Below are 14,353 nucleotides of genomic sequence, written 5' to 3' on the forward strand. Positions count from 1 at the left end.
AAAATAAATAGGGGAGAGAGAGAGGATCTCCCTACCCTAGGCCCAAATGTAGCTTGAATAACTTAGAACACCATTTACTTAAATTGAGAAAGAGGGGGTAATTATGCATTGTTTTATCAATGAACACCATTGTTGTGAGCAACCCATCCCCTCCAACCATCTCTACTATAAACTCTCTTTTGGCTATCATATGCACTGGACATGTCCAACTTGATGGCTACCCAACCCACAACTTTTTTTCTTAGTCATTTTATTTCTCAATTCTCTAGCTATTATGATATTACCGATTGAATTTCTACCCTTAATGAATGCTGATTGGTTTTTAGATATTAACTTACACAACTTATTTTTTAATTTGTCCACCAAACACTTGGAAATTATCTTGTATAGAACATTACATTTGTTAGAAAAATTACATCCATGGTCATGTTGTTGGAGTTGTGATCACATTTTTAACATTTATGGGATTGTTAAGCTACTATCTCAATCATCTCTTTCCCATCTTCTTGGAGGCTTAGAGTTGAGTGGAGAGTCATCTAAGAATAAGAAGGGTTGAATTAGAGTTTGTAAGCTCAGAGCAGCTAAATGGGAGGCATGGCTCTATTTTTAAATATATATTTGCATTTATTTTATTTAACAATGTTTTTTCAAAACTAGTATCAGAGTTCTTTGAAATGTTAAAAAATGCAAATTTTGTTTTCCGGTGATTTGGCCAGAGTTCGACAAAATATATGCCGGATATTGATCGGCATCCGGCTCCGTCACTTCCGGCCACCGGTTAGCCTTAGACAGGTCGAAGATGGAGGGTTTGAAATCACCCAAATAATTATGCAAAACCCGGTTTTGAATGAAAGTCGGGCAAAGAAGACGATATATTTGAGTCGCTGAAGACTTATTTTCGACGGACACGTATTACGACACAATGGGGGTCGTGGTTGCCATGGCACTGTATCCGACATGCTACCCGTTCCAGATCAGTTCCATGCAAACTGAGTCGTTTGAACGCATTCAGACCAGTTTAACTTGGTCTATGCGAACCAAACCAGTTCCAGTTTACATCGAAACACTTTTTGGGACCGGTTCGACATGTTTTAGGCCAGTTCTTGACCGATTCTAGGCATATTCAGGATATTAACACCCATTTAAGCATATTTTAACCATTTTATTCAACTTAAATCGCATTTTGGCCCTTATTCTTGTAATAAATACCTGGTTCAGCCTAGTTTGCATTTTATTTGATAATTAGGGGAATTTTGTTCCAATTTAATGGCATGAAGAGTGATTATAGGGCCTAAATATAATTATTACTACTACTTTTTTCCTTAAGATTGGATTGTTTATGGTTTGATTTTATAAATTGCCATTGACACTATATGAAAGGCCAATTTGAGAACCGAAAGCCAAAGCAATTGGGACTCAATTTGGTATTCGATGCTTTGTGATTTGGATATTGGTTGTCCATTCCATTGAATCCATAAATGGCTTACCCAAAGGTAACATCATTTACTATGATTTAATTAGAGTGATCAAGGGATCTACATATGTGTATTTATTATTAATTGTTTGAACCCAAAGGTTTAAGTGGTTAATAGCTAAGTACACGCATGTGTAGTTTGCTTTTATTATTAATTGTTTGAACCCAAAGGTTTAAGTGATTAATAGTTAAGTACATGCATGTGTAGTTTGCCTGGTTGTGTGATTAGATTCACTTGTTGATATGGAATCACTCTTGAACCCAAAGAAGAGAGGGTGAGACCATATACAACTTGGTCATTTGATAATCATGCTTATCAACTTAGATGCATGATTTGAAATTTGTTTATTTTTCTCCCATGTGTAAATTAAAATTGGCCTTTATATTTGTATGGCAGCCTTTTAACACTCAAAACATTTTTGCCCAATTTCAACCATTCTCCATTGAACTTTTGACTAGAACAACTACTAAAGAAGGAAAAGTCAAATTGATTCAGTCCTAGGGGCTTGTGGATATGACATTTGCCTCATACAACCCAAGTCTCTACAACCTCCAACAAATGTAAGTAGTTAAGCCTACACTAGATATAACAATTGGCAACAGGCCAACAAAATGGCTCTTCTTATCATTTAGAGCAGGATTTTTTAGCCTTTAAAACTTGGCATTCCAATATGTGACACTACTAGGGAAATCCTTGATGCTATCAAAAGTTAGTTTGCAGGCTCAACAAAGGCTATCATTATGAGTTTGTTTTCCCAACATTTTGTTTCAAAGTTTTAACAACCTAGGAATATTAGAGAATTTATCGTTAAGGTATCAGGGATTGTTTATCAGCTATAATATCTAAAGATGAACCTCAATGATGATTTCCTTGTTTATGGTGTGTTATTTGCTTTGCCCAAATCATTTGAAACCTTTGTGGTTAACTACAATAATACTAGTACTCACAAATAGAGTGTGAATGAACTAATAAATCAATGTGTACTAGAGGAGGAGAGACAAAAGAAGGGCAGGATTGAATTAGCACATGTTGCAAGTTTGGACCAAGGAGAAAACAATTTAAGAAGAATGGAAAAACAAAAATCAAAAGTATAAGGAGAAAAGTTCTACTAAGCCTGAGCATAAGAAGGTAGAAGGTATTATCTGCAATTATTGTAAGAAACTAGGGCAGTACAAATTTGATTATTAGAAGTTCAAGAAAAAGGATAACAAGCAAGATAACCCTTTAGCCTAAGCGTACTCAGAATTGAACATTGTGGGTATAGGTGAATTGATTCTAAGTGTACTGTTCACATTTCCAATGCCTTATAAGGGTTACTAATGTAAGGAAGATTGATTTAGAGAGCATCTACATCTGAATGGTGGGGACTGTATATATATATATATATATATATATATATATATATATATATATATATATATATATATATTACATGTCTAAAGTACGAACCTGCACATAAAATAGCAACGTGAGAAGCTTTCGGAATTTCACATGGCCTTGTGGTTTAATCCACCTAAATGGCTTAGTCAATGTAAACAAGAACAACAAAACCAATCTGTACGGGCGTACAATCCTAAAATGGCTCAAAGAATGTCAAATGCAGTTTAAGACTTTAAGTTACCTATCTTTTACTCGATCACATATGCCGTAAGTTATGGCATCGGCCTATGCAATAAGTTATCTTTTAAGCTAAATCTGAATGTAGTTTAATTTTAATTTCTGAAAAAGAAAATATAAAAGTTTGACAAAAGTGCCAAAAAATGAAAAATGGAAAGGGCCATACTCAAGAATATTCGTCTTTAATGAGGTAAAACAGAACGCATACATTCAAATCTTTAACCAGAATTTTACATGTAAAATAGCTAAAAGATTTGTCTGAACAATTTGTACTCTGAAAATAAGACAAGTCATGATATCATCCCACCTTCAGAAAACTCTCCTGTCAAAGATCACACCAAAATCAATATCTTTTTTCTCCATTCAGAGTTAGCCGGATAGCAGAATCCTTGCACTGATTCTTGAATAAGTTAGCCACCAGACTTGAGTGTATTACTCAACCTGCAAGGACATGTATCAATGTACAAATAAAAATAAGGATATGTATCAATTTTCAATCGGGCTTCCATAAAATTGAGTTGTATAACTCCATTTGCTTCTTCTATATATGATAGTTTAGACAAGGCTTAATTAGGGGTGAACATAAAAACAAGGATAGTAGGGGTGAGCAAAAAAACAAAAAACGAAAAATCGAAAAACCAAAACAACCAAAACCGAACCAAAAAACCTGTTAACCGAACTGGCCGGTTCAATGTTTTTAAAAAGCCGAAGGTATCGGTTTGGTTTTGGTTAACCAATATAGAAAACCGGTGGTTAACCGAACCGACTGGTATACATATATTTCTATATATTTTATATATTCTAAATTAGTAAATATGCATTATATATATAAATATATATTTATAATATATGATTATAAATATTATTTAAAATATAATATTTATATATATATCTATAATTTTTATTATATATTTTTATAATATATTGTAAAATTAAAAAACCGAAAAACCGACGAACTGAACCGGTCGATTTTCGGTTACCGGTTTTCCAAAAACCGGTACTACCGGTTCGGTTACAAAAAAACCGAACCGTGAGCATCCCTAAAGGATAGTTGAGACAAGGCTTTCATAATATATATATATATATATATATATATATATATATATAATATTACATTATTAAAATTTGGTTTTAACCAAAACAACCAAAAAGCAAACCAAAAATTTCGGTTTTGGTTATTTTGGTTATTTTATAATTTGGTTTCAGTTTGGTTTTTATTTTTTTAATTCGGTTTTAAAAATTTCAGTTTGTTCGGTTTGGTTTTTAACAGAATAAACTTGAACGCTCACCCCTAGGCTTAGTTGAGTAATAATTATAGAGAGAAATCCAATAGTATGCTATTATCACAATTTTATTCAGTTGAGGCAGTTGGGAACAAGATATAATAAATCAAGTTACAGAAGATATATACAGGGCCACCAATATGTTCTAAATCAAGCTCATAAATGATATTATGACGAAACTATCATTCTTAGTTGAAGAAACTTCAACTTTTTGTGGATGAGATGGAGGTTCTCATTTCTTATTGTACATTGTGAAATCCTATTAATTTCTCCCTTGCATTATTCTTGCAAAATCAGGTTTGACCAAAAAGATGAAAATATGTAACGGAAATAGTTCCTCTTCGACATGTAAAAAAAATTAATCATTCATTGCAATGTTGTTCGACTCAGATGAGGGGGTTTGCAACTTTGTAGATTTGGTGGTTCTCTTCTAGGAAAATCAGGGAAAATGCTGAAGCAGATTAACAGGATCAAGGATTTCCTTCTTACAGCAAGAAGAAAAGCATGTTCTGTCAAAATCATAAAATGCAAAGATGTGGTTAAGGTTCATTGCTCCAAGTATGTATGACTCCGAGAGGCAGATAAGTTGAAGCAGTCTCTTCATCCAGGCCTGAGTACCCAAGATCTGTGAATAGAGGATCTGAGCATGTTTGGATGATTTCACCTTAATTTTGGTAAGAACAGAGACTGTTACCTGTGAGCATTTCTTAATTGCATGCCCTTTTATAAAGTCAGACTTAGACCAGACAAGACTGCCGGACTATCAGACTGGTTGTTATTCCATTTTATTTTACCAACCCAACCAGCTTTCGATGATCTGCCCAATCACTACTTTGTCACAATCACAAAATGAACCTACCACCTCTCCTTTACGTAAAGTAACATACCAACCTGGAGGCTGAACTGTTTTTCCCTCCAGGTCATGGATCACTAGTTCAACCACCCAGGTCAAACCGATCAATCCTTGACGTGCCCAAATTTATAAATAAATATTTGAGACCAAAAGAGGAGTTTTGTGGCAAAATTAGTGGGGCAAGGCATTGGAACACAGACCTCGAAAAGTTACCCAAAATCAAGAAAAAAAAAAGATCTCCTCAATCCAACCACTGAGAGCAAAGTTATGGCCTTCGGAAGTTTTCATATACATTGAAATTTATATGAATAAAAACCAGCTGGTTTTATGAAAAATGAAACCAGGACCACACTGGTTCCCTGGTTGGAATGGCCAATTATGGCTGGTTTTTCGAACCCCCCGTTTTAGAGCCTAAAAAAACTGGCCAATGGACCAGTTCATGGTTATTCTAGTAAGACCAGCCGGTTCGTTCTGGTTATCTAAGTACTGTTTTTGACAAAAACATGATTTTAAGACTAGAACCCTGGTCAGTTGTATACAACCAATGAAAAAGCCATCGGACCATAACTTACACATACTAAAATATACACAATATTTTATATGTATCATGGTCACTGATTGAGATAGAAATCCAACCTTTTGACCCAAACCCAATAGCCCTTCTAGTTTTGTGAATGGTCCAAGTCTGACAATATTGATATCCGGAGCCTATAGAGGAAGGGGAATGATGTAGGAAAGCTATCCTTGCTCTGGTTCATGAACTTAGAGTGGGGTCTGTCATCAGATTGAGAGAAGATAGAAGAAGACTACGAAATGGTGGTGACTCTAGATGAAGGGACTTGGCACCTAAAAACACTTCATAAGAGAGTATGGATCTAGATACTACCAAGACTGAATAGTTCATTTAGATGGAAGTTTTGCAAAGGTCAGCCAATACATCAGTAGGAAGTTTGGCTATTTAGTTGGAGCAAATGCTACATTCAAGGTTCAAAATTTCGATACGATACGCCCTATCATATCGTATCGTATCGTTGGGGTCCTGATACACCTATTTACAGGTGTTTCAGGAACCCCCTTCTTTTTAATAAAAAATATGGTTAAAAACAAGCCTAAAAATCAAATTTTGAAAAACAAAACTAAAAAAACACAAACGTGCGTTATTTTAAGTACCAATACGCCTCTGCCAATACCCAGGGGCGTATCAATACTTTGAACCTTGGAGAGTATATTCCAGTGCCAGTCTGTCCACATTGTTTCCATCCTCTCTTACCATTCTCTTAACTGTACTATTAGACTGTTGAAATCCTCTATGTCATTCCTCCACAGATTTGTGATATTTTATGGGAAGTGAACACCTAGAGATAACCAACACTGGACACTGGACATTGGACATTTGCCTCTAGATCAACTAAGTTCGAGCCAGGTCTCCAACACTGGACATTGACACAATGTTCATTTGTTTGAAGTCACATTACATAAAAGTCATTCAGAGGGGTCGGGAGCTCTACAATTTCCTTGCAGTTTTGATAAGGGATTAAAATGACAGTCTCTTGCCCCAAACCTCCTCCACCACATTCATGCTTGGCTTAGGTTGATTAGTACAGCAGGAGATTTGTAAGTCTTCTCCCTCCCCTGCAGCTTGTGTGTATCAGCTTTAGGCACCGCCACTACCTCTTCCTTTGTCCCTTTGTATCCCAATGGCTACAGCATCAATAGGATCCACCCCTTTTCAAGAACATGTTCCATTAATATGTTTCTTTGCCGATATCCCTGTATGACTTCCAAGATCATGTTCCACCCCAACCTCTGTTTTCCCATCGGAAAGCAAACCATTTGTCTCCTGTCATTCCCAAACCACTCAGCCAGGGCAATAAACCACCCTTTCTTGTTGTTTCTTGTTTCCACTTCAAAGAATTTCTGATAACTCTTTAGATTCTTCCTCCACTCTTGTACTTTAAGCAACTTGCATGCCCCTACCAGGAAACATTTGAACCAAAGTAAATCACCTTTCATCAAGAAAACTGTAGCCTTCTTCCCTTCTTGCAAATTCAACATCTCCAACCCTCTTGATCTTATTTATTCTTCAACAATGAAAACATTTGCCCTTATCTTCACTTGCTTTCTCCATCTTCTCGCCGGCTCAAAATCTCTCCATGCAAACTGACAATCAAAGCTGTCAAGCAGCCTAGCAAGACTGTCCCCCTTGGATGGCACATTGCTAAATCTTAAAAATATGCATAATAATGTGAGATAGAATCAAGTGAAGGAAAAGTGAAATGGCAATCAACAGCATCAGATGGCCATAGAAGTGGAATCGAAGCAAAAGATGCTACTACTTCGAAAGCAGTCAATGGAAGCCTTCCTTCCACCCCACCCCCAGGCTCCAATCTGGCAATTCTTCTTCTACCAAAGAAACCCACGCACCCAAGCAAAGAACATAGTTGACCCTTAAAAAAACACAATTAAACTTATCTCCAAAAATTTATGCCTCCACCCACCATATCCTCCAAGAAATAGCCAGATCCCACTAACACAAAGAGTCACCCTGAAAGTACACAAGATTCCCACTTCTCTCCGAAAACTTAGCAATTTTTATTCTCTCATTTTCTTCAAATTCCAAAAACATTTTTCTAGCATGTTCCTCACTTAATTTCTTACCCGCCACCACTTCTTAATATCTATTCTCTTGTCTGTCTTAAGTACTTGATCAAATATTACTGAATCAATTCCAGACTCCCTTACCATGTTATCCACATCCTCTAAACTCTCTAATCAAGGTGTCATCAAAGTCAGCCACAGGCCAAGTTCTATATTTTAAGTTCTGAGATCTGCTTTCTTCTGATGACTCCTAACCCAAGATACCACATTTGACACTTGAGAATGAGAAGGAATAGAAAGAGAGCTCAGCCGTACTTTTTCCAACACCACTGTCAACTTTAGCCTGAAGCATACTTCCCAGAATTTTACCATTCCACATTGTGCTGCCAAACAAAAGGGTATTAATCTGATTGTTGGTCCTCTGCTGAGGTCCTTAAATGTTCAAACAGTATCCTCAACCGTCCTCTTATTGACCTTCAAAACCTTAAAAACAGAACTTAGCATGGCTATCCTAGCACAGTAGCATTACTACTATTAATCTTATTAGATCTTCAAGGCAGAAACTTAGAAATTCCTGTCCTTGATTAAAAAAATCTCTTAATGTAGATTAAGTAAAAACCCTTGGAAGATGTTGCTGATTTGTAAAGCCACTAGATCTCAATAACTCTAGTTGATAATGACTCTAAGATTCTTGACGAAACAACTTAATAGTGGTTTCAAGAACCAGTGAAAAATTTGTTATCTTTTGAATAATTATTTTTTCCTTTTGATAAATTTTACCTTTACATCAAAAAGTACCATTAAGAAGCTGTTTACCAATATGCATTATATTGTTTTTTTTTAAACAAAACCCACTGCCACATCAGCAGAATGTTCATCCAACAGTATAAAAATGTATAGATTTAATAGCTGAAATCAAGAACAATATAAGCTAATATCTTTCTTAATAACACTAAAAGTAATGTCTTAGTTTCATGACTAAGAAGTCAATAAAAGATAAACCCAAAAGAAAAATTATTCAGTCCATTTTATCGAAGATATCTTAAACCAACACATGATAAGATAAGGATAATTAACCATGCTTACCAGTCCAAACCCTCAAAGAGTCCTTCACCCTTTATGGCAGAAGTTTTAAAGATAGCCCACTGACGGCTTTTTATTTTGTGCAGCTCTAAGGCCTCAGTCACTGCAGCATCATCAAGTGCACCAGGGAGATCCTGCATTGAAATACATGACAATGAATGCAGCACAGAGAAATCAAACCTAAGATCAGAATTTCATGTAAACAAAAAGAGCATTACCACAATTCTATTTATATATTTATTTACGATATCATTATTCTTTTTTATATATTTTTTATTTTGTTAATTGACCCATGTTGTTGAATCATTGATCCACAACAATTTGCTTCTTGAAGAAAATAATTGTTATGTATTTTATCTATTTTTGTAATCATATATATATATATTATCTAACTGTTTTGTTTATGTTAATATTTTCAACAAAGAAAATAACATAAAATCAACCATTGTTACATAGACCCAAAAACAAGGAGAAAGTAATGTTAAAGTAGGCATGACACACGTAGATCTATCTCATCAGAATTCACAACATTGATTATACATTAAGATGGCCAGAGGATCTTTTTGATTTCCCACAGATGTGCCAACAGAGGGGAGAGAATTGAAAGAGGGTGGGTGGAGAGAAATCTGAGGCAATTGAAATCACATCATTACAGTTTAGTTGAGACTTGAGAGAAAGAGAGAGAGAGAAAGAGAGAGAGAGAACCCTTGATAGTACTCATTGCCAACTATAAACACAATCATCTTATGCCAGCTCAGCCTGATGTGGGTCCCATATATATGAATTGTGGTTCAAAATTGGCCCAAAACTAAATATTACTATTTTTTCAATGATAAAATTGAGATATTTTTTTTACAAAAGGATAAAGTAACTTATATTTTATATCAAGATTGAGCATTGGGTACATCCATCTTAACAATACCACCATTGCAAATAACAACCAAAAAGATACACTATTGATAAACCCATGCCAATGTCCATCACTCCAAAATCTTCTTGACATAGGTGCAACCATCAAGCCATAGCATGTAAACCTCAGGTTGGGTGAGCATTCACGCGTAGTTCTCCCGCGTGTAGATTATGTTTTCCCTCCAATGAAGTGCCCACGTCATGTAAGGAAAGTATACATTTCCTTTCAGTATTTCAGTATAATACATATGATTTTCTAATGAAAAAACTTAAATCAATCAATATTTCTTGCAAGAGATTCAATGAATAAGTGTTCCTTGATGTGAAATTCATTCTTTAGTGGAAACAATTGACTTTTAATCTTGATCTTGCTGGGTACTATTTAAACCAAGGAAACAGCAACAAAAAAGAATTGAGGTTTTTTGTCAAAATCAATTGGAAACACCTAGGAGGGAATCTATATGCAAGGTGCTCCGTTGTTGCACAGCCTCACCTATACACCTTGAAGAATTACATGACCAAGTGGCTGAGTGACTGCCAGTTCTGACTCCATATTTTCCAGTTTTCACCAAATGTTGCTTTTCATTTTTCCATGCCTCAAATTCCATGAAAGCAGAAAAGCTATGGAAAACCCTCCCAAACAAGTACTTGAAAAAAATGTATAAATTATTAACAGAGTTATACCCCCGCCCCCAGGTGTAGTTATCTATATCTTCTGAATTTATTCCCAGGAATGTGTCAGGAGATTTACCTAACCCTGAATTTAAGAATGCTATGAAAGAAAAAATGGAAGCCTTGATTTTTTTTTTATCAGAAAAGAAAAATTAATTTTATTAATGAGTGAGAAACAAGTGCTGAATTAGAATACAGCCAGTCAACAAAGCCATAAAATTACAGTTATGCCCAAAACAGCTGCTGCCTATGGACCCCCTGCTTAGCTAATGAACCAGCCATTCTATTTGCAGTCCTTCTGATCCAGGTGAATGAAGCATTGAGTTCCCTTGCCAGACTTTCTATCTCTCTCAGGGTGTGTCTATACATCCAGGGACCATTACACCTTGTGGTAGTCCAAGAGGTAATCAGTTTTGAATCCCCTTCAACCTCCAAATTTTGAAAGTTTGCTTGCTTAGCGAGTTTTAGACCTTGTAACAGCACTAGCAGCTCAGCCTTAATTGAGTCTCCTACCCCTAGAGGACCTGAGTACATTGCCAATACTTTCCGTAAAGAATCTCTAAATACACCACCTACATGAATAGGTATAGACATGGGAGGTTGTAGACATACATGAAGGAAAGGTGCCAGTTGTTTGTTGGTGGGTTATAAGACCAAGTGTGCATCAAGAGGTATAAGGAGATGCTGATGGCTAAGGGATAGACACAAACTTATGGCAATGACTAGTTGAAAACTTTTTCTCCTATGGCCAAGATGAACTCAATAAGAGTTCTTTTACCTCTTGCAAGAAGCCATTGTATAGACTTAAGCAATCTCCTAGAGCCTGATTTGATAAATTCCACAATGCATTGATCAGGAATGGATTTCTTATAGGCCCAGCCAGATCATACTCTCTTTACTAGAAGGAATGGAATACTTACTGCTCTTATTGTTTATGTTGATGACTGTGGTGATGGGGAATGATGTTGGAATTAAGTAATTTCTAAGCAAAGGGTTTGAGATTAAGGACCTTGGGGAGTTGAGATAAGAAAAGATTTTTATTTGTCAAAGGAAGTATATTCTAGACCTACTCCTATTGAACCTAGTCACAAAGTTGTCAACTACTAATAGACAACTTCATAAAGACAAGGGAAGATTTCAAGGTCTTATTGGCAAACTATTGTATAAGCATGACACATCTAGATACTTCTTATGCAATTTCACAATATATGCACCCACCTAGATATTCTCAATTGGCTGCTATAGAAAGGGTCCTTGCTTATTTAAAACGTCATTCAGGTAGAGGCATCCTTTTCTCTAATCATATGCATATGAAGATAGAAGAATTTACATATGCAAATTAGGCAGGGTCTCTTGATGATAGGAAAACGGCTTCTGGTTATTGTACTCTTATTGCTAATAATCTTATTTCTTGGAGAAGCAAGAAGCAGTCTATGGTTGCTTGCTTTGGTGCATAAGCTATATACTTTCATTTATAAATTGCATAAGCTATATACTTTCATTTATAAATTGCATAAGCTATATGCAAAGCCATGGCACATGGAATATCAAAATGTTATGAATCCAATCAATGCTTGATGAGATTGGGATTGCCTATTAATTCATGGTTTAAAATGTCCCTAATTTCCCTAATATCTCCACGACATATTCCCATTTCCATGGGTAGTGACACGAAATTTTACCGAAATCGACATTTCCCCAATGAACACTACCAACACTATGTGGAGTATAAGAGATAGTTTCTATAACATATTTCCATTTTCACTTCCATGGGTAATGACATGGAATTTTACTGGAATTGGCATATACCCAATGAACACTACCAATACTATGTGGAGTACAAGAGATAGTATTATAACATAAGTTGGTAACAATATTGTAGGTATGTGAACTAGAAAGTTATTGCCCACCTAACTTATATCATTACCACTTTGAGTTAACTCAATATTCATTTCAAATATGAAGTATTAGTTTTTGTTTGTGTAATAGATTATTTGGTTGATCTATTACAACCATTTACATTTTCTATGAGTTTAAATTTGCTTTAACTCATTCTATCATGAAGCTTTGAATCTTGAGGTTTACAGGGCAACTTCAAAATGCATTCTTTTGTCTATAACTTTAGTTTCTTAGCTTTGTTTAATGATTTGGAATAAGATAATAATTTAAAAAGATGTGACTATGCTTCTTTTATCATTTCATAAAATATCATTCTATATTTTGCATATTTTACAATGTTTCCACCATATCTATAACTTTTACGATAATTCCACGCAATGTTTCCGACATTTCCAATATGTTTCTTATATTTGGATGACCGACATTTCCACCGACATTGACATTTCAAACCTTGCCTATGATGAGCCTATCCATTTATATTGTAACAATCAAGCTGTTATTGTACACAATCCTATTCAACATGAATAGATCAAGAAGATTGATGTCGACACACCATTAGCGAGCAAGTGACTTCAGGAGAAGTTGGTCTTCCTTGTGTGAGTACAAATGGATAGCTAGCAATTCATTACCAAAGGAGTCAACAAGGCAAAGTTGGATTAATGCATAAGCAAGTTGGGCATGATTGACCTATATTCTCAACTTGAGGGGAGTGTTGACACATCATTCATTCATTGTTATTCATTATTGGATTTATTTGCTTTCCTTCTATTTGTAATGGTTTTGTTGACAAACCGACCATTCATTGTTATTCATTATTGGGCTTATTTGTTTTTCTTTTATTTGTTATGGTTTATAGGCTTTAGTTGTCTATTATGTTTATGGGATTTGGGCCTGCTATAGGCCTCTTATTTTTCTTTTCTTTTGCTGTCACTAATTAGGTGAAGATATGTAATTCTATTCCCCATTACCTAGGCTGACTAATACAAAAGAAGTGGGAGTTCTCGCTAGCCTCCCGTGATTGATATCTCTTCCATCCTCCTCTCTTCTTTTTTGTCATCTTCCTCTGTTTTCCCTCTTTCTTCCACATAATATTTGTTAGGGTCCGTTTGGTTCGCAGCCGGAATCGGAATCGGAATGGTCTATTCCCATAGTTTGTTTGGTTCAGACAGGATTGGGAATGAAAATTGGAATCAGCAGGAATTCCCAAGGGAGGGGGAGGGAATGGCCATTCCCTCAAATGGGGGAATGCCATTCCACCAGGAATGGAAATGGGATTCCAGTTCCACACAACCAAACAGTTGAAATTGGAATGGCCCATTCTGATTCGGATTACAGACCCCTATTCCTAATGGGGCCTTAGACCCTTAGTTTAATTGATAATATACTGCTGAAAACACAAGTCAAATGTTAAGACCTCCACTCAGGTATACCCATTAACTTATACCCCCCTTGACCAAAAGCACAGGGGGCAATAGAAGAAAGGGAATTAAAACAGAAATAGGTACTTTACTAAAATGACCTTAATAATGAAATATTAATTTTGCTTTTAAAATATATTAACAAATGTAACCTCATCTGAAAACACTAAATACATTTTTGCCATATCAAATTTTTATTTTATTTTCTTCAACCTTATTTCAACTTTTCATTCACCTTAAAAACATAGAAGAAAAAAATTTGTCCCTTCAAGAAATATAAATAAGAGTATCTTTTCCATATACAAGGTGTAGTAAACGGTAAAATAGACTTTTGAAAAGTTTTGAATGTCATGTGAACACTTTCCATCACTAAAGTTGGCAGCAAGTTAACAGAGGGGTGGAACAGCTCAATCCCAAACTATAAGGCTTAGTTTGGAAAGAGTACAAATACAAATATGTACAGTACACATACATACAAAATAATACAAAATACAAATACATACAAACTATAAGTCTTAGCATTTGGCCAAACATCAGGAGAGGTAA

At 35.4% G+C, this 14,353-nt stretch overlaps 1 protein-coding gene and 1 pseudogene across 2 annotated transcripts in view; one reads left to right on the top strand and one right to left on the bottom strand.

The window, feature by feature from the left end:
• Positions 1-3,255: 3,255 nt before the first annotated feature.
• Positions 3,256-14,353, bottom strand: part of ARF3 (ADP-ribosylation factor 3) — a 33,045-nt gene continuing 21,947 nt past the window's right edge. For both annotated transcript variants that reach the window (XM_010267068.3, XM_010267067.3), the window contains 2 exons: positions 8,913-9,043; positions 3,256-3,533 (listed from right to left, as the gene is read on the bottom strand). In XM_010267068.3, the coding sequence (XP_010265370.1) occupies positions 3,503-3,533; positions 8,913-9,043 (162 nt within the window). In that variant the 3' untranslated portion in view covers positions 3,256-3,502. The remainder of the gene's footprint in view (positions 3,534-8,912; positions 9,044-14,353) is intronic.
• On the top strand, positions 4,674-5,143 carry LOC104603131 (large ribosomal subunit protein eL38z/eL38y pseudogene; annotated as a pseudogene).

Source organism: Nelumbo nucifera, chromosome 8 (genome assembly GCF_055504915.1).
Source record: "Nelumbo nucifera cultivar China Antique chromosome 8, China Antique-T2T, whole genome shotgun sequence".
In the NCBI taxonomy this organism is placed as follows: Eukaryota; Viridiplantae; Streptophyta; class Magnoliopsida; order Proteales; family Nelumbonaceae; genus Nelumbo; species Nelumbo nucifera.